The following is a 24,634-nucleotide window of genomic DNA, read 5'->3' on the forward strand; positions in this document are numbered from 1 at the left end:
GAGGACAACTTTTTGGAGGTAGATCTCTCTCCTTTCCAACATGGGAGTCCTAGAGATTGAAGGCAGTGAGATTGCCTCACTGGACAGCAAGCACCATTACCTGCTAAAGCATCCTGTTGTTAGCCCTTTCTCTATTTTTAAATCTTGAGTTACTACACTGTACATGGTCGCACATTTCTGTAATCTTAGAACTTGAGAAGTACCAGCATGAAGATCAGGTGTTCATAGCCAGTCTCTGCTACATAGTAAGTTAGAGGCCAGCCTGGGCTATATTTGATTCCATCTCAAAAATAAAAAATGAAAAGGACTGGAAAGATGGCTCTGTAATTAAAAGCAATTGTTGCTCTTGGAGAGGACCTGCTTTCAATTCCCAGTACCCACAGCAGTCCATTCCTCCAGTTCCATGGGATCCAATGCCCTCTTCTGAATTTGGTGGGCTTGTATGTGGTGTACAACTTGCAAAGTCAGAGCTACAAAAATTTTGATGATGCTGATAATGGATTTCTTGTTCTATTTTTAGTTTCTGGACGCACTGGAATTATCTCAGAGTCCTATGTTGTTTGAGTTGATGACAGATATTCTTTGTCGGGAACAGCAACATATTATGGAAGAATTATTTCAAACCACTTTCAAAAGGATTGCTAGGAGGTGAGTTACTTTAGTCTGGATTCCCCAGAGCTGTATACACCCTGTTTCTGGAGTGGATGTGTTACCTTCTTTGTTTAAAAACAAACAAACAAAAAACATTTGAGGAACAGTGGTTCTCATAACTCACCACTACATTTTTAAACTTTTTCGACGGAATGGGCTTTTCTTATGAAAAAAATTCAAACCTTTTTAATCCTAAAGAAAGACATAGGCTCCTGGTAGAAGAACATCATTTTTCCCAGCTTTATTGCGCCACACTGTCTTTTTTCATGCTGTGTTTCTTGTTACTCTGTTTTGAAGTCAGTGCATGTATATTTGCACCCATGTGCTGTGGAGCTCATACAGCCACTCTAAGACTCAGTTTCCCTTCTATCACGTGGGGCCTGGTGATCAAGCTTAAGTTCTAGGCTTAAGTGCCTTACTATTGATCCTTCTCATAATCCTGCTGCTGTATTTAAACTCAGATCTCGGGCCTTGTCATTTCACCTTTAAGTTTAGATACTTTTCTTAAGTCATCATTTTAATGGCTATCAACTCAACAAAATCCTTAGAAATCCCACATTCACATTTAGTTGAACTTTCATCTCAATAGCAGTTTCCAGTGTTGAAGGAGCCTTGACACTTCTGCCAAGTGTCTCTATTCTGGAGTTACCCGATTTGTTCCTCTTTTTACTTCACTGCTCATTCAGCTCTTGTGTTTCCTTAATATAGAAAGTGAAGTCTAAAGAAAAACTCAGTAAGAGCTGGAGAGATGGCCTAGTGGTTAAGAACACTGGCTGTTCTTCCAGAGGACCTGGCTTCAATTCCTATCACCCATGGATGTTTGTATCTCCAGTTCCAGGGAATCTGACACCCTCACACAAGGCATAAATGGAGGCAAAACACCAATACACTTTCTTTTTCTTTTTTAAGAAAAGCTCAGTTAGATTCAGGTTCAAATGTTGGCAGAACTGTTTTATGAGATTTAGGAACACCTGGAGTATGCTAGTTGTAGTTTACTCATTCGTAGGTTCACTGCCATGTTCCCAGTGATTTCAACATCCAGTTGTGATGCTCTGAATCCTTTGTTTCATTAGGGGTTGCAGGCAGCCATTTGTCTGTTTCTTAGCACTTGTCAGACTAGGACAGTTTTATTAACTAAAATACAAGATAGTAGTGCATGCCCTTTACTGAAGGGCCTAAGAGAGAATGCAGGGGAATGAGAAGTTTTAGGTCATCCTGTGCTACCTGAGTTACATGAGATTTTTGCCTTTTAAAAGATGTATTTTGAACCAGGCGGTGGTGGTGCACACTTTTAATCCCAGCATTTGGGAGGCAAAGGCAGGTAGATGTCTAAGTTCTAGGCCAGCCTGGTCTACAAAGTGAGTTTCTGGACAACCAGGATTACACAGAGAAACCCTGTCTTGAAAAACCGGATGGATGGATGGATGGATGGATGGATGGATGGATGGATGGATGGATGGATGAATTCTGGAGCAATACAGTGTAGAAAAATGAGACATACTTGCCTGGTTTTTTATAAGAAATTGTATTATTAATTCTTTATATTTTGATTATAATTCACCTTCAGCTTCTCCCACTAACTCCTCCTGGCCTACCACACACAGACACCCCTCCCCAGCCCAATAATGTGCTCCCCCTTTTTTAAATCCATCTATTCAACTTTTTATTTCTGGGTATGGAGCCATCCATTGAAGTGTGGTCTACCCACCAGGAGCCACGCCCTTAACTGTCTCTTCCTCCCACAGAGGTCATCAGTTAGAGGTAGGAACTCACGAACCTCTTCCCAATCCATGCTAGAATAGCTTGTTCAGGTCTTATATAGGAAACCTCAGCTGCTATGAGTTCATGAGTACAGCAGTCAGAAAACAGTTTGATCTGGTCCTTCCCCATCTGGCTCTGACATCTTTCTGCTTCCTTTTCCAAGATGGTCTCTGAGCCTTGGGGATGGGAATGTTAAAGATAGTACTTTTATGGCTGAGCTACTCCTCAGGTACTTATTGTCTGCATTTTGACTACTTGTGAATTTCTGTGTTAACCACCATCCACTGCACAAAGAAACTCTGGTGAGGTCAGAGAGCTACATCTTGATTGCTGGTTTTTAAAGTAAGTATTTTAATTTTATCACTATTTCTAAGTATAACATTAAATTTTTAGTTAGCACTTACATACCTTGAATTTGCAAATATCCTTTTAAATTTAGAGTTACATTTTAGAGCTGGCAAGATTGGCTCATCAGGTAATGATACCTACCACCAAGTTGTATCCTGAGTTACCTATCATAGAAGGGGAGAACTGAATCCCACAGTTTGTCTTGGGACCATGTTACATTTTACATATCATTGTATCACCCATTGTCTTAGTTACTGTTCTATTGCTGTGCAGAGACACCATGACAAACACAACTCATAGGAGAAAGCATTTAATTGGGGGCTTGCTTACCGTTTCAGAGAGATCGTCTATGACCATCATGGTGGGTAGTGTGGTGGCAGGCCAGCAGGCATGGTGCTGGAGCAGTAGCTGATAGCTTACATCCTGATCTGCAGACAGGAGACAGAGAGACTGTGCCTGGTTTAGACTTTTTGTTTGTTTGTTTGTTTCAAGATAGGGTTTCTCTGTGTATCTTTGCGCCTTTCCCGGAACTCACTTGGTAGCCCAGGCTGGCCTCGAACTCACAGAGATCTGCATGGCTCTGCCTCCTGAGTGCTGGGATTAAAGTCGAGTGCCACCTCCGCGCCTGGTTTAGGCTTTTGAAACCTCAAAGCCCAGCCCTCCAACACCTTTTCCAACAATGCCACACCTCCTAATCTTAATTATTATCATTATTATTATTATTAATTTAACTTCTTTATTGATTGTTTGGGAGTTTCACATCGTATATCCCACTTCTACTCACCTCCTAGTCCTCCCATATCCTCCCTTCATCCCCACACCTCCTAATCTTTCCTACTGGAGCCAAATGTTCAAATATGTGAGTGTGGGGCAATTCTCATTCAAACCTCACACACATTCACAGAGTTTTCTGTGTTTGTTTTTCACAGCAGGGCTTCTCTGTGTAACCTTTTCTGTCCTGGAACTCCCTCTGTGGACCAGGCTGCCTTGACCTCAGAGACCCACCTGCCTCTGCCTCCTGAGTGCGGGGCTTAAAGGCGTGCTCCACCACCTCCACCACACATTTAAGAGTACTATTCAGTGATCATTTGTAGGGACTTCACTTAGTAGGATCATTAGAGAACCCATCCCTCAGCTCAGGCAACCACAAATTTGCTCTTTTTTTTTTTTTTTTTTTGGTCTTTTCTAAACATTTTTTGGTAGCTGATCCTCCCCTTCCTCTGTTTAGTTTTGTTTGTCAGGGTCTTACTGTGTGACAGCCCTGGCTGGGAGCTCATTCTCAATCAAGCTAGTCTCAAAATGCTAGAGATCCAGCTCCTCTGCCTCCTAAATGCAGAGCCTAAGGTATATGCCTTTATCACTTCTGAGTTTCTAAATCAGCATAATGATTTTTAGAGGTCCTTCTATGATGTAGCATGAAATGATAGTATATTCATTTTTATTGACACTTTTTACAAAAGTCATAATTAACCAACCATATAACATTGTCACAGTAGCAGAGCACATATCATTTTGAGCACATTCTTAAGATAGACCATGTGGTAGGCCACAAACATTTTTCTTTTTAATTTTTTTTTTATTTATTTACTTATGTATACAGAAGAGGGCATCAGTTCTCATTGCAGATGGTTGTGAGACACCATGTGGATGCTGGGAATTGAACTCAGGACCTCTGGAAGAGCAGTTGGTGCTCTTAACCTATGAGCCATCTCTCCAGCCCTCTTTTTAAATTTTTTAAATGACATTTTCTGTTTACTTACTTATTTGTGTGTGTGTGAGAGAGGCAGGTGTTGGTGTATGTGCCACAGCGCATAAATGGAGGTCAGATACAGCTTTGAGGAGTCTATTTCCACCATGTAGATCCCAGAGACTGAACTCAGCTCCTTAGGCTCAGAGACAAGTATCTCTACCCACTGAGTCATTTTGCCAACCATACACAAATAATTCTTAATAAATATAAAGGGTTAAAACATTCTTTGAGCACAATGATATTAAATCACAAGGAAATTTGGGACACCTGAAAATATTTCTCAGTAGCTAACTAATTCCTTATTTTTTAAAAAGACTTGGTACAAACAGGAAATGATAAGAGAGGTCAGATGTTTTCCATCTGAGTCAAATAAAAATACAGCATACCTGGGTGTGTGAGATGAGACTGAAGCAGGGATTAAAGGGGAGTGTGTATGTCCTATTGGCTGGAGAAAACAAAGATAATTTTGTAACCTAGAACCTTATCACATGAATCAGTAAACATTTTTCTTCAAACATATCCTAGACCCAGAAGGCCTCAGTATTGAACTTTATAAAATATATCAAATACTTCATACTGTATATTTAATAAACTAGTTCAAAACTAAAATGTGGCTGTTTGTAGATCATTTTCTAGACCTGTTTTCATTTTCTAGACCATTTTCTAGAAGCATTGACCTATGGAGGCCATCCTCTCTGAACCATGTGTGCTTCAGGGCTCAGATCAGGCTGTCAGCCCAACAATGAGCATCTTAGTGAGCCATCGTAAATGGCCTGACAGAACAATTTGATAAAATCTAATACTCATTTCTGCAAAGTCATCTGTGTAAAGCCAGCAGTGGGCAGATATTTAATCGGAAAGTCTGGATGGGATACCTTCCTGCTGAGGTTGGGAATGAGACAAGTATGTTTGTCTTCTCTAATCAGGTTCAGCATAGCCTTGGAGGTGCTGGACAACATAGGGAAGCAAGGAAACGCTTTAAAAGACAGATGAGTTTTTACTATTAACTCTTTTTCTCTTGTTTTTCCCCTTAATTATATTTAAACTTCTTTTCTCTTTTTATTTCTCTTTTATTCTAGCATTATAAGGACTTAAAACAATTTTTTTCTCTTCTTTCCTTAAAATGTCTCTTACTGCTTTTCTTTGTTGTTGTTGGTTTTGTTTTTTGAGACAGGGTTTCTCTGTAACAGCTCTGACTGTCCTGAAATAGGCTGGCCTTGAACTCACAGAAATCCACTTGCCTCTGCCTCCCAAGTGCTGGGGTTAAAGGCGTGCACCACGAGGCCTGGCTGCTTTTCCTTTTTTAAATAGTTTCTTTTTTTTTTTTAATTTTTGTTTTTGAGATTATAATTACAACATTTCTTTTTCTTCCCTCTAAACCCTACCATATACCCTTTCTTGCCTTCTTTCAAATTTATGGTCTCTTTTTTCATTAATTGTTATCGAATGCATATATGATATCTACTTCAAAATATAGCCTGCATGATCTGTGTAGTGTTACTTGCATATATATGTTGTCAGGGCTGATCATTTGATATGGGATAACCAATTGGTGTGCTCTTCCCTGGGGAAGACTGTTTCCTTCACTCTCAGCATCCCTCAGTTGCCTGTAGTTCTTTGTGTAGGATTTAGGCCTTGTGGGCTTTTCCCCATCCACTTTGGCATGTCCATGGATGTCGTCCTTGTTCAGCTCACGTCTGCGTCATCATGATGAAATTTTGTGGGTGTAGCATCTGATACGACTAGGAGGCATAATCTCACAGCAAACTCCCTTTTGCTTCTCTTTACAGCGTTTTTCAATAGCACAATCATAATTTAGTTGCTTTATTCTACAGTGTAGAAAATATACTTTCAAAAATAGTACCAGTTGTTCTAATTACTTTCCTGTTGCTGTAGTAAAAGACTCCAACTTAGAAATATTTACAGGAGTAAAGAGTTTATATGTGTGGTAATTAACATCAATTAGATATTCTCATTTTATTTTAAAACTAGAATTTGCTTTCTTTTAAACTTAGTTTTCTTTTTTTAGTTTAATTTTATTTATTATTGTTGTTGATGTGTGGAGGCAGGATACTTGTGTCACATTGAATATGTGGCAGTCAAAAGACAATTTTTTTAGTTTATTACCTCCTTCCACCACGGACTGTGGAGATCCTTTGCTGTTTTCTAATTAATAATCACAGGAGCATACAAAATACTTGTTCAAGGCATGTCACTTTATCTCTTTTTCTTAGGAGTCCATACATTATACAATTAAACCTTCTGCAAAGTGTGTATACAATGTTCCAGAAGGATGACCTACCTTCAAATGTCACTCGCCAAGCATTTGTAGATCGCTCTCTCCTCACCTTATTGTGGCACTGTGACTTGGACACACTGAAAGAGTTCTTTCGCAGAATTGTGGTGGATGCCATTGATGTGTTGAAGTCCAGATTTACAAAGGTATATCATACTTTACTACTGTTACTAAGGAGATTAGGTAGCACTGTGTGCTCATTCAGAAGGGCTCTTGTTCAAGGAGCATTCCCCTCTGCATCCAATAGCAATCTATGGCCACATGGATCCAGACTACTTTCCTGTAGCAACTGACTGGCAGCACAGTGGCTTAGGATAACAAAGATGTACTCTCTGTCTGGATGCTCAAGTCTGTGTTCAGTTACACCAGGTCAAGGTCATGTTTGCATGCCATGTTCTTCTCAGGTGCTTTCATAAAAAAAAAAAAAAAAAAAGCTTTCCTTGTCTTTTCATGCCTCCTATGGTTTTGACATCCCCAGTCTGTGTTGATGTTTCTATCTCTGCCTCCTTCATCCAGTTGCTCTTTCTTGTCTGTCTAATCTTTATCTACCTAACTTGCATGTAACTTGATTTCCCACCTAATAAATCCAATCTAGCCACCCCTCATCAATGTCTTCAACTTAATAATGACCATAGAGTAATATGTAATATGAAAAGTTAGGTTCCAGGGATTGGGCATTATCTGGACAGTTTTGATAAAGTAATGGTGGGTTATCAGTCAGCCTTTCTGAGATTCCTATTGGTAAATACAGGTAACCATATGGCTCATTATAAATAAAAACATCAAAATAGGTAAAAAAAAATTTTATGTTTCAACCTGCTATTTCTATGGCTTTAATAAGACTTCGGGCGGTGGTGGTGCACGCCTTTAATCCCAGCACTCGGGAAGCAGAGCCAGGCAGATCTCTGTGAGATCAAGGCTAGCCTGGTCTACAGAGCGAGAACCAGGAAAGGTGCAAAGCTACACAGAGAAACCCTGTCTCAAAAAACCAAAAAAATAAAATAAAAATAATAAGACTTGACAAACATTGTATATTCTGGGCTTACTATGTGTACATTTTGTGTTACTTCCTGTTTTATCCAGTATGACATAGCAATGTTGTTTCCACATTGGAAACCCTGGACAAACAAACCACTCTCTTATTGAAGTGATCTGCCTTTTGTTAAAATTGTTTTCTATCTGAATGGCATTAAAAATTAAATTTGATGTTTTGAACATGATGTTTTTATGTTTGATAAGACCAAAGATGTTACATCTTTTCAGGTAAATGAATTTACCTTTGACACTCAAATCACCAAGAAGATGTGCTTTTACAAGATATTAGCCATGATGTATTCTCGTCTTTCAAAAGATGATGTTCACTCTAAAGAATCTAAAATTAATCAAGCTTTCCATGGCTCATGCATTGCAGAAGGAAATGAACTTACAAAGACACTTCTTAAGTAAGCTTACTTCATTTGTGGTTATGTTTGATTTATTAATATTTAGAGTAATTACACAAATTTTTTGGTTTTATAGATAGTTTTGATTTTTGATCCATTCACGTATTTGTACCATGTGTGTGCCTGGTAACTGTGGAGGTTACGAGAAGGCATCAGATTCTCTAGAAGTGTAGTTACAGATGTTGTGACCGCTGTGTGGATTCAGGAAACTGAACCTCTTACCTCTGCAAGAGCAAAAATGTTCTTAATTGCTGACCTATCTCTCCAGTCCTTGGGATACATATATATTAAATGCATCTATATAATGTGAATTAAATGTCTTAGATAGGTAAAGTGCTTTTTTTTTTTCTTATATACAAAGTACTTATATGGATTTAATTGTGTTGTTGGGCAACAGGTGCTTATCTTTTATTAAATAAATGAGTGTGTGTGTCTGTGAAACTGTATGCCACGTGTATATGAGCACCTTCGAAGGCCTGAAGGTGTCAAGAGTCCCCGGAAATGGTGTTACAAGCAGTTATGAGCCTCCTGACTTACACTGGGAGCTGAGCTCAGGTCATCTTGTCAGCCATATACTTACCTTTTATAAGGAATAAAACTCTTGGCTGGAGCTCTGTGATTGTGCTTGCCTCACAAGTTAAGGGCTCAGATTTAAACTCTCTAATATCTTTCACATTTTTCCTACTACTTCCCCTCGGTAACATGAATTACAGAAAAAAATTATATTTTTTTCTATCATTTCAAATTTAAAGTCTATCTGTAAAGTATAAGCTAATGAGATGTATTTTCTCTAAAAGTAGGCTTGTAATGAAGTCTTCCCAGATTGGACAGACTGTGTCTCGTTTTGCATCTCAGACATGCATTCTTCCTTCTCACCCTAGTCCATACCTTATCTTCTCATCAGATGATGTTACCATCTACCCATTGTATAAGCAGGAGACCTAGGAGTCTCAATCATTTCTTCATTTGACTGTCCCTAATCACTGTTAGCACCCAGGTTGATCCTTTTAGTGTTCTTCAGATTAATGCTCTTTACATCTTTTCCCTTTTGTGTGGTCTTGTTCTAACATCTGGACTGCTTTCTAAGCTATTGTAGTTGTCTCATTCTGAATTATTTCTGTGCTAGACTTATCTTTCTATGCTGTCTCCACAAATGCAGAATCATAATCAACTGGAATACAAGTCCAGTCTATTGTCTTCACTAGCAGGGCTGGCCCAGGATGTAACTATTGCTGAGTCTGTGGACCATGTAGTCTGTGGCAGGTCTCATACCATACTATGAACAAGTACTTGTGCATGGTTGTTTCATGAAAACCAGTGACTATCTAAGTGGTTTATTGAACCCTCCCCACAGAATAAAATACATACCTCTTAGTATGGTGGGCAAACTCTGCTGAGAACTCCTTCTTTCTTTCCCTCCCTTCTCAAAAATTTATTGTATCTATATCCTCCTGATATGCTACACAGTTTTTTAAGTGCTAGTCCTCTCTGCTCATTAATGTCTACATTTATGCTTTAGCTAACTTACATTGCAAAGTTCAGCTTAAGTCATGCACAGTGGCATGCATATGGGGGCCTTGGTTATTCCTTTGACTCTTACATAGATAGGGGAGCTCTTGGGCACAGGAATTAAAGTCCTTCCCCCCCCACCCCCCCAGCAATACTGTGAGATGCTTTCTCTTAACAACCTCCCTACCTCCACCATTTTAAAAAGAAAACCAAAAAACAAAAACCTTAGCTCAGGTATTTTTCCCTTAATTCTTTTGTTAGTGCCTTTGATTGGGCTGTCGGTCCTTGCCTCCCTATCTTGAGTGTGCTTGTTGTTGACTTAACACTGTGTTATCAGATGTGTGCACATGGCCTGTGCAATGAGATGGTAACCTGCTTGCTTGTGTATTTGTGATGGCCTATGCTGGGAGAAGCATGACACAAGAGATTGGCTGAATTGAATTAGATCCTGTTGTCTGACAACTACTGATTCAAGCATCAATGTCCACATTAAGTATGTTGATGTCCAACCTGAATATCATCTGCAGATCATGCCATGATGCCTTTACAGAGAACATGGCAGGGGAAAGTCAGTTGCTGGAGAAGAGAAGACTTTATCATTGTGCTGCATACAACTGTGCCATTTCTGTAATATGCTGTGTCTTCAATGAAATAAAATTTTACCAAGGTTTTCTGTTTAGCGAAAAACCAGAAAAGGTGAGTATTCCAGGGACATTCCCTGTGGCAGACTGACACTGTAGAATTTCAACAGTTAAAATTTTATCAGTTAAATTTATATCATATTTTCCACCCTCCCATAATGTTAAATATAAGAGGATTGGCTCTGAAGTATTTCTCTGATTTGGGGGACGTGTAATTGGGGGTAAAATGAGTATCTTTGGAGTTGAGTTCTCATGTATCACAGGCTTGCCTTGAATTCACTGTGTAGCTTAGTATGACCTTAGACTTCTAATCCTCCTGAGATTTCAAGTATCTACCACTGTGCCTTATTTATGTGATGCTGAGGCTCGTGCTCAGAGTCTTGTAGATGCTAGGCAGGTGCTATCAATTGATCCTCACCCCCCAGTCTGTGACTTATCAAGTAGCATTATTCCTTTATTATTCTTAGTCATAAAGTCAGATATTTTCATATGTTTTTCTTTTTATAGAACTTGTTTATTTTTGAAAATTTGATAGACTTGAAACGTTGCTATGCATTTCCTATAGAAGTTGAGGTAAGTAAAAATTTCAATTTTGTTTCTAAGTTAAAAATATTAAGCCATGTGTTGGTGGCGCACGCCTTTAATCCCAGCACTCAGGAGGCAGAGGCAGGCAGATCTTTGTGAGTTCGAGGCCAGCCTAGTCTCCAAAGCGAGTTCCAGGAAAGGTGCAAAGCTACACAGAGAAACCCTGTCTCGAAAAACAAAAACAAAATTATCAAATGTTTGTAGGGGAAAAGGCAGGTTATATTTTGAACATATTTGCTCTCAACTCCAAAATCAGGTAGTTTTGTGTTCTTCTTATAAAACTGGCAGCTGTAAAGTCTAGGAGTTGGCATTTTGAAGTGTCTTCTCACATGGCTGTACCAGCATTCATCAGAATTTACTTGTTCCTTCTCTTGATTGTGAAAGAAAGACATTGTCAACAAAAAGATCTTGATTTCTGACTTATTTTCTCTAACCAAAAAAATTAAGATTTATACTGATGAATCAGGCCCTGGCTGGGCAACCTGGATGGGGAAGTCAGAGGAAGAGCTAGATTTGCTGTAGCAGGTGGGATACATGTGGTTATCTAGGTTCTGCTTGCAGCCTCAGCCGTAGGTGAGAAGATGCTGCTGGTGCTTTCACATCACATTGCAGATGGGAAGGACGACAGTCATTGTCCATCTCACAGTGTCTTATCTGCACTCCTGAATGTGCTCCTTTGGAATAAGAATAGGACGTTTTCCCCTAGGCATACATTGAAAGAATGAAAACAAAAATAACAAATTTCCCAGGCTTATCTAAGCTTGGACACTTGCTGTGTTACCCTGCAAAGCACTATAAGGTGCTATAGTACATCATAGCTATACAGTTGAGGAAACGTAGGCTCCAAGGTCAAGTGAAAACTGTCAGTAATACAGGCCTGTAAAAGCACCAAGCATAGAATCATACCCAAGCTAAGTGTTTCAGTTAGGATTGGGGAAATCTATGGGAAAGGCTATATTTGAAATATGTATAATTGAAAACATATACACATTTCTTTTTTATGAATGATTTTGAACTAAATCCCCAACCCCGATTTTGAATACTTTCAAATTTCACAAAAATGTCTTTTTTAGTTAGTAATGGGGGAGAGTCTAAAATATTACTAAAACAAACAAACAAATAAAAAGTTGTGACCATGATTCTAAAACATTTTAAATGGTATATTTGTTTTTACCTAATAGCTTCCTATGGAAAGAAAGAAAAAGTACATTGAAATTAGGAAAGAGGCCAGAAATGTGGCAAATGGGGCTTCAGGTAGGTCACTTTCAAGATGATTTAGAATGCTTCTAGTACTTGAAACTTGTTTATGAAAATGAAAACAAAAAAAAAAGAGTGGCCAGAAAGATGGCTCAGTGAATAAAATGTTCTTGCTTCATAAACCTTATGGCCTGAGTTTAAACCCTGGAACCTACATAAATAAGCTGGATGCAGTGGTGCACTTCTGCAATCCCAGCACTCCTGCAGGGAGATAGCATAATCACCCAGATGCTCATAGGCCAGCTGGCATGCAGGATGCGATGCAGCAGCAGAAACGAGAGACCTGTCTCTTCAAAGTGGAGAGAGAAATCTTTCTCCCAAAAACATATTCTCTGTCCTTCACTCACACACCATGACACACACTTGCCTGCACCTCTCTCTCTCTCTCTCTCTCTCTCTCTCTCTCTCTCTCTCCCTCCCTCCCTCCCTCTCCCTCTCTCCCTCTCCCCCCTTCCTTCCTTTTTTTTTTTTTTTTTTTTTTTTGAGACATGGTTTCTTGGTATGGCCAGGCTGCCCTGTAACTCACTATGTAGACCAGTCTGGCCTCAAACTCACAGATACCCACCCACTTCTACCTCCATAATCCTGGAGTTAAAGGCATGCACCACCATGCCCAGCAATGCCTTTTTTTCTTTAAATAAAAAGTACTTTAAACATTGAAATTTAGTTCGATTTTTTTTTTCCCATGTGGCAGCTGATGTGTTTCATTGTTTGAACATGAATTGCATACTTATTAAATATATTTAGAGATCTGTGTTAAATGTAAGCTCTGTCCTGATTCCACTCTCTTCTAAACTTCCCAGCACCTTGCACTTCTCTTAGAACAGAGCTGCCAAGGCCTCTGACCTGCTGCCTGGCACACCTGCTGCCGGGCACACCTGCCGCTCTCTGCTCCCATTCTGTTCCAACAACACAGCAGTCCTGTCTATGCCTGTGGGCCCTAGACTTGCTTTGATCCTCTAATAATCTCAGCTGGAACTAATAACATGCCTTGGAGCATTTTGTTTCCTATTCACTTGTCAGAGAGTCTGTACCTGGCCTTTCTTCTGGCCTTTCACATGCTCCTGGTTTTGATGGGTGTTTGTATGCTTATTTATTTTTATAACTTTTATTATTTTTGATTTGAAGATAAAATTTGGACTATTTTCTAAATCCCTGACATATTTTGGATTAGCTATTTTTTCAATAATGTTTCTTTCTCTGTCTGTGTTGTATTTGATGAACAAAATAAACAACATCAAAATTCTAATAAGTATTTCTATTAAAAATGACATCCAGTTTAACTAGACGTGTTTGGACAGTGGAGAGTAACTACTCGGCAGTGGCAACAGCAAGGGAGCTTCTTCCTATGTTCCTTTGGCTAATCTGTACAATGGACTGAAAATCTCAGGGTTGATAAAACCTTAACTGAAGTATCCTTTAATTTCAGTATTTGAGTTGTGAGAAATGTATTTCTTATTGGCTTATTTGAGTACAAATATATTTCCTATCTGTTTATTTTTCAGGGAGTCCTCATTATATGTCTTCATTGTCATATTTGACAGACAGTAGCCTAAGTGAAGAAATGAGTCAATTTGATTTCTCAACTGGAGTTCAGAGCTATTCATATAGCTCTCAAGATCGTAAACCTACCACTGGGCATTTTCAGAGACGGGTGATCACATTTCACTTATTAGGAGTGTTGTTAAAGTTTATAGTGAAAGTTACTGTTGCACCTTGTCATTACTAGGGAATCAGGTTTTCTATCAGTCTCAGTAGCCCTAGAATAGTAATGTTGATTTAGAGAACTTCCAAGATGTAATCTAGGTCTTTCACTGTTAACTCAACAATCAGATTTCATCAGTTAGAGGTCAAGGAATGACCATAGGGATAGAGCTGAGTGAGGTCAAGGCAGCAGAGATGGCCAAACTGAGGTGTTTTCAGCAGATGGGAGCTAAGGACATATATGCTTGGAATGTAAGGAAAACTTGAAACTCTGTTTAGGTTTTAGTTATATATTAAAACCTATGAAGTATATTTTTATATTATTACCAAATTATTGTCTTCAGCTAAGTTTTATTGTTTCAAACTATTGCTCCTTAAATGAGTGAGCTTCTTGTATCCACTGACATTTAACAGTGACATCTGCATTTCTGGGTTCTTCATAGGAACATCAAAATCCCATGACCGAAGGTGACATGCTGGAGTTAGAGATGGATGAACTCAACCAACATGAATGTATGGCTACCATGACAGCCCTAATTAAACACATGCAGAGAAATCTGATTACACCCAGGGAAGAAGAGGTATTTTTCTCTTAATCTTAAGTTTTTTCTCAGTGTTATCCATTGGTGTCACTTTAGGGATTAACTTTTCATATTGACTAAACCACATTGCACATTAAAGAGATAGACTCTTTGTTCTTCACTTCTTTCTCCTTTTCTTATAATAGCAAAATAGGACGTTCTTTTACTCAACTGTTCAGAGTAAGTTTGTGTTTTACTTCAGGATTCAAAACCAAAAGATCTTCCTCCTTGGATGAAATTTCTTCATGACAAACTAGGAAATGCATCAGTATCTTTAAATATCCGTCTCTTCTTAGCCAAGCTTGTTATTAATACAGAAGAGGTATGTAACTTTTTTAAAATTTCTTAACAGTTCTATGCAGTTCTGAGCATCTCCTTTCAAAACACCACAACAACAGAAGCTTTAAAAAATAGAACATGAAATTATTGTTCTTGCAATAAATCAGCCAACCACATTTATATTTTTTCAGAATCCTTTTGTCAAACTTATTAATTAGTATTGGGAGTTAGAAGTGAACTTTCTATACAGCATATTTGGCACTTTCCTAGGGCTACAAGCCTTCGTTTACTGTAGCAGATAAATGGGTGAAAATATTCCTGTTAACTTATGAAAAATAGCTATCTTTATCTAGATAATAGGTAAATATATTAGTTTTTCTGCATATAACTTATTCCAGAAAGGTGTACTCCACACCAGTAGAAGTACTACTGTCTCAGGGCCACAGTGAGCCTTGTACATCCGAGATCAGGTGTTCTCAGGGCTGGTTCCTCTGATCCTTTACTGGCCTCAGATATTCTGTGTGTGGAGTTGATGTTCTTATATTCATGCCGCCTCCTCGGTGTTTCTGTCTTCAAATTCCTTTTTATAAAGACTCAGTGTGTTGGATTCCAGCTTCCTTTAAATGTCTCACTTTGACATAATTACCTATGTAAAGAAATACCTGTGTCTAAATAACATCATTTTCTGAAAGCTTCTTTGAAGTACAACAGATTTTGGGGGACATACAGTTCAGTCTATAATATTGGGGACCACAAATGATTTTTAGCTCATGTTCTTCCAAGTGCTAATGTAATAGCTGCCACAGAAGAGCTTATTGGATGGTTTCTTGGAGCTGACCAGGAAAGCCTGGTATACTGCTGTACTGCATTTACAAGGGTAAAAGTGAGGGTTTGGGGAGGTTTCTTGGACATGCTCTTAGAGCCTGCTACACATCTGCTGTGGACTGGAAAGCTTAGGGTACTGGTCTTCAAAAGGAGATAACCCAGACAGTTTTTACCTTACAGAACAAACATATTTACACTAATTTTTAACATTTCAGCCATTAGGTATTTGTTATATTGTAATACCATGGTAAAGAATTTCGTATGTGTGTAGTTTATAGTAAAACTAGAGATATACATAGAGTATGCTAGATATTTTTGTTCTTATGAGCATCTTATGGAAAGGAGAAGATGGGAAGACTAGAGATAGTTTCGATTATAATCTTTTCCACAGAAGCGGCATTCTGAAGTTTCTAAAATAATTCAATGGAATTTGCTGTATGGATACTCTTAGATTCCAGAGATCTTAGAAATGTGTTTATCGCCAGGCAGTGGTGGTGCACACCTTTAATCCCAGCATTCAGGAGGCAGAGTCAGGCAGATCTCTGTGAGTTTAAGGCCAGCCTGAGCTACAGATCGAGTTCCAGGACAGGCTCCAAAGCTACACAGAGAAACCTTGTCTCAAAAAATCAAACAAACAACAAAAAAAAAAAAAAAAGAAAGAAAGAAAGAAAGAAAGAAATGTGTTTGTAACAGAATGACTTAGAACATAGGAAGAAATTAAATTATGTAAGTGCTTGTGTCTTCTGATTGTCATACCCTTATTTCTTATATTTTTATGCATGTGCATAAAATAATTCTATAGCTACATATTACTCAGCACAGAGTTGTTGAGTTTTAAGTGGTGAGATCAATTATAAATCTATTTCCATTGAGTATTTAGAAGTCCTTGAGATAATTCAATGTAAACTGGATCTTATTTAGTTTGGTAAATGGAAGTAACAACTGTTTTAGATTCATGTCATGTCATAAAATGTCAGCTGGTGGAGAATTTTTTTTGTGTGTGTTAATACTTTAGTCTTCAGAACAATGATCTATAGTTGGCATTTAAATTTTCTCTATAGGTCTTTCGCCCTTATGCAAAGCACTGGCTCAGCCCTTTGCTACAGCTGGCTGTTTCCCAGAACAACGGAGAAGGAATTCACTACATGGTGGTGGAAATAGTAGCTACTGTTCTCTCTTGGACAGGCTTGGCTACACCTACAGTAAGGAACCCTGATTCTCTTACATAGTAATATATCATTCCTTATCTGATGCCCTACAGAGGGAATGTCTTCTTGATGTGATGTTGCTGTCTTAGCTATGGTTGCATTGCTGTAATGCACCTACATGCCATTGCATTTATCTTCTTTTATCTGTTTTGGTAATGCCTTTGGCCTTTCCTTTCTTACTAAACTGTTAGGTGTTTGTTTTGTTTATTCCTTTAATTTGCTAGGAGATTGGAACCCCAGTGACAAAATTGTTAAGATTGTCTCCATAATTGAGAACACCTTATTTGCTTCAGGTCCGTGGATTTGGGGACACTTATATTATGTTTATTCACTCTCGCAGTTTTAACTGTTGTCTGTGAAATTATTGAGAGTGAGTATCAAGGAACTGCCATTGCACTACACTTAGAGCAGATGGTTCCAACCTTTGTAGGTGGGTATAATGGAGCTTTGCTTATTCATTTGGGAGCATGAACATCTACAAAGGTACAAAATTTATCACATGCACCATCCGTAATATATACTTGTATAGCTTTTTCATGTCTTTGTATATGGGTGTTCCTGTTTTGTTTATTTCACAGTAAACCAAACCTAAATTTCTTGGTATTGATGTGATAAAACAGTTATTATTCTGACCAATAGCATGAAAGAATTGGTGTATTTGACTAATTTGAGAGCCATCAGAAAGACCATCAGGAGCTCAGGTACACTAGAGAGAGTGGAATTGCCAATCACTGACATAGCAACAAAGTGAAAAGGGAAGTGATGGTGCCGCCATTGGTAACTTCCCATGGTGAAGTGAGCAGAAGCACTGGGATAGAAGAGTAGGCAGGTATCAGGAGGCACAGTGGTAAGAGACCCAGAACAAAGGGCTCTTGCAGCTTTGTTAACTCAGCGGTGGAGAAAGAGGGCTATAAAAAGGGCTAAGAGCCAAAGTGCAGTGGATACTGGTGGAAACAAGTCTTACTCATTCCCTGTCCACCATATATCAGGACTCAGCAGGACCTGAACAGGACCATTGTTGGGGTCTCAGACAGAAACAGAGAGTAGTAGGTCTCTGGACAGATAATAGGAAGAACATGACCAACCAGGGCCTGAGCCCTGATTGTAGCTCCTCCCTCCAAGGCCACAGTGCATTGACTATACATACATTTGAGCAGCCACAATTCCTCCAGCCACCTGCCAAGGAAAGGGTATTGTCTGTAGTCTGCACTGAAAAACCACATAGGGTTTAACCAGAAACTAGATTCCTCAATAAAATGTTAAGTTTCTTTTAGAATTGGGTATTTGGATTGTGTCCAAAAGCATGATGGTGCATGCTTACAGTTTCACTACTTTAGAAGTACTGGTAGGAAGTTCAGTAGTTCAAGGGCAGCCTTAGCTATATAGTACATTTGAAGCTAGCCTGTGCTACATGAAAGCCTGTTTGAAAACAACAAAATGTGGGTAGAGTGAAATATTCTTCCTGAATGGAATGTTATTTGTCTTACAAAATTTCAATATGTTTTCAGGGGGTCCCTAAAGATGAAGTGTTAGCAAATCGATTGCTGCATTTTCTAATGAAACATGTCTTTCATCCCAAAAGAGCTGTGTTTAGACACAACCTGGAAATCATTAAAACCCTTGTCGAGTGCTGGAAGGAGTGCCTTTCCATCCCTTACAGGTACATATTGGCTAGTTCTTTCAGGATCATCTAGAAAAAGGTCAAAGTGTAGCAAGTTTTAAGTGGTAACTCCATTGAAGTGTAATTATATGAATTAACAGGAATATGATTTTATAAAGGATTACCAAAACCAAAAATAATTTTAGTAATAATTTACAAGGTGAATTTTACTACTGATAAAACCACAACTCCAGAGTTTGACACCAGAAGCATTTCTGGGTGCTCAGTACCTTCAGTGGCTCCCCACCCTACTCTTCAGCCCTCCTGTAACTTGACTCCTCACTGGGCAATTGGAGTATACAGCCCAGGAGTACCTTGAAGGCTTTGTTGGATGACTTTTAGCCTTGCTTGAAGAGAGATAAAATTTTAAAGTTTCTATTAACTGACAGGATTGGGACAAATAATTAAAATGGGTAAGAATTAACAAGTGGGTGTCAACAAGCCAGGGTCTTGGAAGTAGGGAAGGGCCATGAGTTCTTTGTACTATTAGCTGAAAATTTGCTTTAGAAAATGCTTTGTATTCCTGTTTCTCACTCATTATATAATTGTGTTTTCTCTCTTGTGCTGTGTTACAGATTAATATTCGAAAAATTTTCCCATAAGGATCCTAATTCTAAAGACAATTCTGTAGGAATTCAATTATTAGGCATCATAATAGCTAATGACTTGCCTCCCTATGACCCAAAGTGTGATATAGCAAGTACCAAGTAAGTACCATACTTTCTACTTGATTCTCTTATAAAGTGTCTAGATTTGAATTCCAGATATAATATTGATATATTTAAGAACCAGACACAAATACTTGTACCTAAAATTATAAGGTTGGATTTATAGGCCATCTGGAATGAGAAATGTATCTGGAGTGAAGAAGGAATGTAGGCTTTAAAAAAATTAACTGGAGCTAGCAAGATGTCTGAAGGGTAAAGGTGATGGCAGGCAAGCCTAATGATTTGAGTTTGATCCCTGGGATGCACATGTTGAGAAGAGAGAACCAAGTCTCCCAAGTTATTCCCTGACCTCCACACACTCACATGCTATGGCATAAACACTAAGTAAATAAGTATAATAGAAATTTTTGATTAGTGTAATTTTCTGTATATATCTTTAAACAGAAGTTAATTATTTCCTTTTCTTCTTTTCCTTTCTTTCTTTCTTTCGTTCGTTCTTTCTTTCGTGTGTGTGTGTGTGTGTGTGTGTGTGTGTGTGTGTGTGTGTGTGTAAAATATGTATAAATGCATGTACCATAGATGTACCTGCAGAGGTCAGCGGAAGACAGGAAGACATCAGTTGGCCTTTTTTGTTACTTTCTGCTTTATTCCCTTGAGACTGGGTCTCTCACTTAACCAGAAGCTTGCCATTCAATCTGTGTTGGATGGCCAGCCAGCTCCTAGGATATGCTTGTGGTCATGCCCAGCTTGTGTGGGTGCTCAGGTCCCCGTGTTTACAAACAAATTCTCTTACCCAGTAATCTATCTCCCTTGCCCTCTTCTTCTTTCTGAAACTGCCATTTTAAACACTGACTCTTGTAAGTACCATGGGCTCTATGAGAGGATTTGAATTGTTGTGACTATGAAGGGAGATGCCCCTGTACTGGCAGCTGTCTTCCTGGGCTCCAGCCTCAATTTATCCTATCCTGACGGCTGTCACATATTTAGGATAGGGTGGGTACAATGTGTGGAGGAACGAAGCTATAGTAAGATAGTTAGAACTTGACAAAAGATATTGGCCATTTTTTTTTCTAAGTCAGGGTCTCATTATATAGCTATGGATATCCTGGAACTCTCTGTAGACCAGGCTGGCTTAAAACTGAGTGATCCACCTGCCTTTGCCTCCCAAGTGCTGGGATTAAAGGTGTGGACCATCATGACTGACTTCTTATCCTGCTCTTTAGAATTTTGAAGTTGATGTCTCTATTATGTTCTGTAGGTTCAGCCCTGCACTCCTGGGTCCCTCGCTTCCATGGGGAGAGGGGACAATTTCAATTCTGATTGGTTCATATTGGCCTTTAGACCAGTTGCACTTGCTGCTGTTGCTATAGATAGTGAGGGTTCAGAGCTAAGACAGCCAGTAAGTAGCTCAGTTTAGACTTAAAAACTCTTGTGAGGAGTTAACACAAAGAGTCTGTAAAGGCCAAGAGTTAATGTGTCACTCCCTGCCCAGAGCATCACCCTTCTCTTTTTCAACATTGTGTTGTCTGTAGACAGCTTTTGATACGCGGAATCCTAGTCTTAGATAGGCCCGCCTTTCTTTCCTGCAGTTTTCCTGATGTCCAGCAGAGGGCTATACTCTTATTGCAGTGCTGACCTGGGATTGAACAGTAGACTTTCATGGTTATGATGCCAGAGCCCATAAATCTATATTTATGCACATAAAAATCTATATTCAAGCAATTTGCATCACATTTTATATTTATATTTTCTCAATTTGCCTATTAATGTGACAGGAGAATTGTCACATTTGTGTCAAACATTCCAATGGATTATTTTATGCTTGTTTTCTGTGTTTACTATAGATATTTTGAAGCTTTAGTCAATAACATGTCCTTTGTGAAGTATAAAGAGGTATATGCAGCTGCAGCAGAAGTTCTAGGACTTATTCTTCAACATGTTACTGAGAGGAAACATGTGAGTGCTACACAGTGTACTTGTGATTCTCATTACTCTAATTTCTGCTTAATACATACTTTGTCTTGCATTATTTGCTGAATTAAATTTGATATAGAATTAATGTAAAAATCTGAAAAATAAGGTGAAACCTAAGTAGAGTGTTTCCTGTTCTCTCTACCAAAGCACTCTCAGCACCTCCATGCTGGCTCTTACCCTGAGTATGCCTGTCCTGTCTTCTGTTTGCCTGATCTGTACTGTTCTTTTTTTACTTGCTAAACTGACCATTTCATCTTGTCACCAGATTAAATATTTTTAATGAAAAGATACATTTTAGGCTAGGCAGCACTCCATCCTGATCTGGAGTCCCAGCCCTAACAGATACACTGTATGTGGCAACAATTTCACTGTATGTGAAATAATTAAAATATTCTGCATGAAATTTAAAATCATAGAATTTGTGATTAAGTATTTCTCCTGCACATGATTTTTTAAACAGTTTCGATTAGCAGTAAGTTTGTGTTGAAAAACTATCCATTTAGCCTTCATGCCTTTAAACAAGTTGTAATGATCTTCCATATTTGTGAGTAGATGCAACTGAAATGAGTATTTTCATAACTTCCAACAAGTCTTCCTTGAGTACATCATCCATACTGAGTCCTTGCTTTTGAATATTTGCTGTTGCTTCTAGACCCTAGAGAAACAGCAGGAAACAGGTAGGCTTTATCTCTGCTCTGAGAGAGCTAGGATTTGGGGTAGAAAACCGAGAGTATACAAATGAATGTTTAAAAGTGGTAATGAATGATAAAGAGAGGGTGTGATACATGCAGGAAGATCATGATAGGGTCTGTTGAACTAGAGTTGCTAGAATTCAATATGAGTATTTGACCAAGGTATCTAACATAAAATGTATCTTGAACTGTATTTGATAAACATTAAACTAAAACTTCTCAGAGGATGTACTTTCAATGTCTATATGTCAGAAGGAAACACGGTGCCCAAAGTGTGACCTTGTTCACTCACTATTGCAGTCAAGACCTGGATCCCTGTGGCTGTCCAGTGGCTAATGCAAACCAGCAGCTATTCCTAGCACTCAGTTTCATCATTTGAGTGTGAACACGATGAAGGTCATTATATTGACCATCTTTCTTGAGTTAACTTAAATAATTAAAATAATTTAGGTTTCAGCATCTAACGTAATGTTCCACTTTTGTGTCCTTGAAAAGAAACTTAATTTTTCAGGTGATAGCAGAGTCGGTATGTGACTTGGTTGTAAAACAACTAAAGCAACATCAAAATACTATGGAAGACAAATTTATTGTGTGCTTAAACAAAGTAGTGAAGGGCTTCCCTCCTCTTGCTGACAGGTAGGGGACGACAGCAGGATTGTGGCATATGGGGTAGGGGTGAGGGAGCATATTAGGGGTCATCATTTCATGAACCCTCTCACTTACCAGTTTCTTGAATGCCGTGTTCTTTCTGCTGCCAAAATTTCACGGAGTAATGAAGACACTTTGCTTGGAAGTTGTGCTTTGTCGTGCAGAGATGACGACAGGTCTGTACTTACAGTTAAAGAGTAAGGACTTTCTCCAAGTCATGAGACATAGGTAAGTTAACGTCAGGCCTCACTGCCTAGACTACAAGTAGGTCACATTTCCGCCTGCCCATATATCTCCTTTATCTGGGAACCACTTGTGGGTGTTCAAGAGAAGCTTATTTCTGAAATTTCAACCTAGGAGGTAAAAGTGATAAAAGTGTAAGAGTGAAATGTGAGCCTATCACAGTCCCTCTGTCTGTGGAGCCTCTGGTAGCCACATTCAGTCCCATACTTGCATATTTCTCTCACAAATGAAGACCGCTGCTGTATTGCAATGCCTCTGGCTCTGTCTAGATCTGTGCATGAGTTTCAATTCTGTACCTGTTTTGAAAGGCAAGAGCCATCGTATGTTAATGTCTACTTCTTTTTGAAGTGACAATAGAGTAGAATAGAATTTTAAGACACAGCAGTTGATCTCTTATTTCTCTGTCCTCTTAACATTCGTGACCTGAATGTATATACTTTAACAATAATAAAATACTGGTAAGTGTATAATGTATTGATAACAATGATTAAATGTCTTTGCGTTCTGCTCTTAGACTACATATTCAAAGTTGACTTTTTTAAGGAACATGAGACCCTCAGATAAGAAAAGACATTTGCTCACTTAGGACTCAGGGCACACTTAGATTACTGTCTGACATATAAGGTAGCACCTGAAATTGTTTTTGAACTAAATACTTCATATTTTTAGCTTATTTTGTCTGCCACCAAAATCTTTAAATGAACTTTATTTTGAAATAATCTTACAGTTACAAAATGTTGAAAGATACTATACAAAATTCCCTTATATCTTCACCTCTTCTCTTTTTACATGATCATGGTTATAGTTGGTTGTTTTTTTTGTCCCTCTTTGGCTCTTTGCTCTTTGTAGGATCCACCACACAGCTCCCAAATAAATACATGGAGGCGTATTCTTTTTTATGAATGCCTGGCCTTAGCTTGGCATATTTCTAGCCAGCTTTTCTTAACTTAAATTATCCTATCTATCTTTTGCCTCTAGGCTTTTATTATTTATTTTTTTTTAACTTTGTATACCTTTCTTTCTTCCATACTCTGTTGCTGGTTGTGTAACTGGCCCCTGATGTCCTCCTCTCCTCTTTTTTCTTGCTCCTTGATCTACTCTTCCTAGATTTCTCTTCCTAATTATTCTCTCTGCTTACCAACTCCACCAGTCCTTTCTCCTGCTTAGCTATTGGCCATCCAGCTCTTTATTAGGCCAATCAGTTATATTAGACAGGCAAAGTAACACAGCTTCACAGAGTTAAACAAATGTAACATAAAAGAATGCAACACATCTTTACATCATTAAAATAAATGTTCCACAGTGTAAAAAAGTCACACATCTTTAATATTCTACAACACATGGTAATCACAATCATCATTAAAATTAAGTAATTAATATTACTATCAAATAAACTATAGTGCCATTCTTTTTCAGTTCTTTAAAAATTTAGTAGGCTTTAGCCATGAATTTTTTTGACCCTGGAATGTGTGTGTGTGTGTTGGTTTGAATGATTGCTTCAAGCTTGCCATTCATTATTAATCACTTTATATTTTCAAATTTATGTGTTTTAGTCTTCCTTGGTTGTATGCACCTAGAACTCACCAGTTTCTTCCTGGTCGACTATTTTGATGGGAGGAGTGTTCCGTTGTAAATGGTAGTCTTTTATGATTCCTTTTTTTTTTTTTTTTGGAGCTGAGGATCGAACCCAGGGCCTTGTACTTGCTAGGCAAGCGCTCTACCATTGAGCTAAATCCCCAACCCATGATTCCTTTTTAAAAATAATTTTTTATTCATTCTTTGACAATTTTATATATCTATCTACATATTACATATAATGTCTTTTGACAAGAATCATTCCCAGTTCTTTGCTGTCCCCTTCCCACTGCCATTAGAACCCTTCTTCCCAACACTTCTCCCTACTCTGAGTTTC

At 38.5% G+C, this 24,634-nt stretch overlaps 1 protein-coding gene across 2 annotated transcripts in view; it reads left to right on the forward strand.

Moving 5' to 3' along the window:
- Prkdc (protein kinase, DNA-activated, catalytic subunit) overlaps positions 1-24,634 on the forward strand; it is a 225,635-nt gene that overhangs the window by 114,452 nt on the left and 86,549 nt on the right. For both annotated transcript variants that reach the window (XM_036195022.1, XM_036195023.1), the window contains exons 40-54: positions 521-648; positions 6,745-6,952; positions 8,070-8,248; positions 10,285-10,453; positions 10,906-10,971; positions 12,165-12,237; positions 13,746-13,894; positions 14,388-14,525; positions 14,728-14,847; positions 16,691-16,831; positions 18,346-18,497; positions 19,073-19,204; positions 21,010-21,121; positions 22,343-22,467; positions 22,558-22,707. In XM_036195022.1, the coding sequence (XP_036050915.1) occupies positions 521-648; positions 6,745-6,952; positions 8,070-8,248; positions 10,285-10,453; positions 10,906-10,971; positions 12,165-12,237; positions 13,746-13,894; positions 14,388-14,525; positions 14,728-14,847; positions 16,691-16,831; positions 18,346-18,497; positions 19,073-19,204; positions 21,010-21,121; positions 22,343-22,467; positions 22,558-22,707 (2,042 nt within the window). The remainder of the gene's footprint in view (positions 1-520; positions 649-6,744; positions 6,953-8,069; positions 8,249-10,284; positions 10,454-10,905; positions 10,972-12,164; positions 12,238-13,745; positions 13,895-14,387; positions 14,526-14,727; positions 14,848-16,690; positions 16,832-18,345; positions 18,498-19,072; positions 19,205-21,009; positions 21,122-22,342; positions 22,468-22,557; positions 22,708-24,634) is intronic.

The sequence above is a fragment of the Onychomys torridus genome, chromosome 8, assembly GCF_903995425.1.
Source record: "Onychomys torridus chromosome 8, mOncTor1.1, whole genome shotgun sequence".
Taxonomy (NCBI): domain Eukaryota; kingdom Metazoa; phylum Chordata; class Mammalia; order Rodentia; family Cricetidae; genus Onychomys; species Onychomys torridus.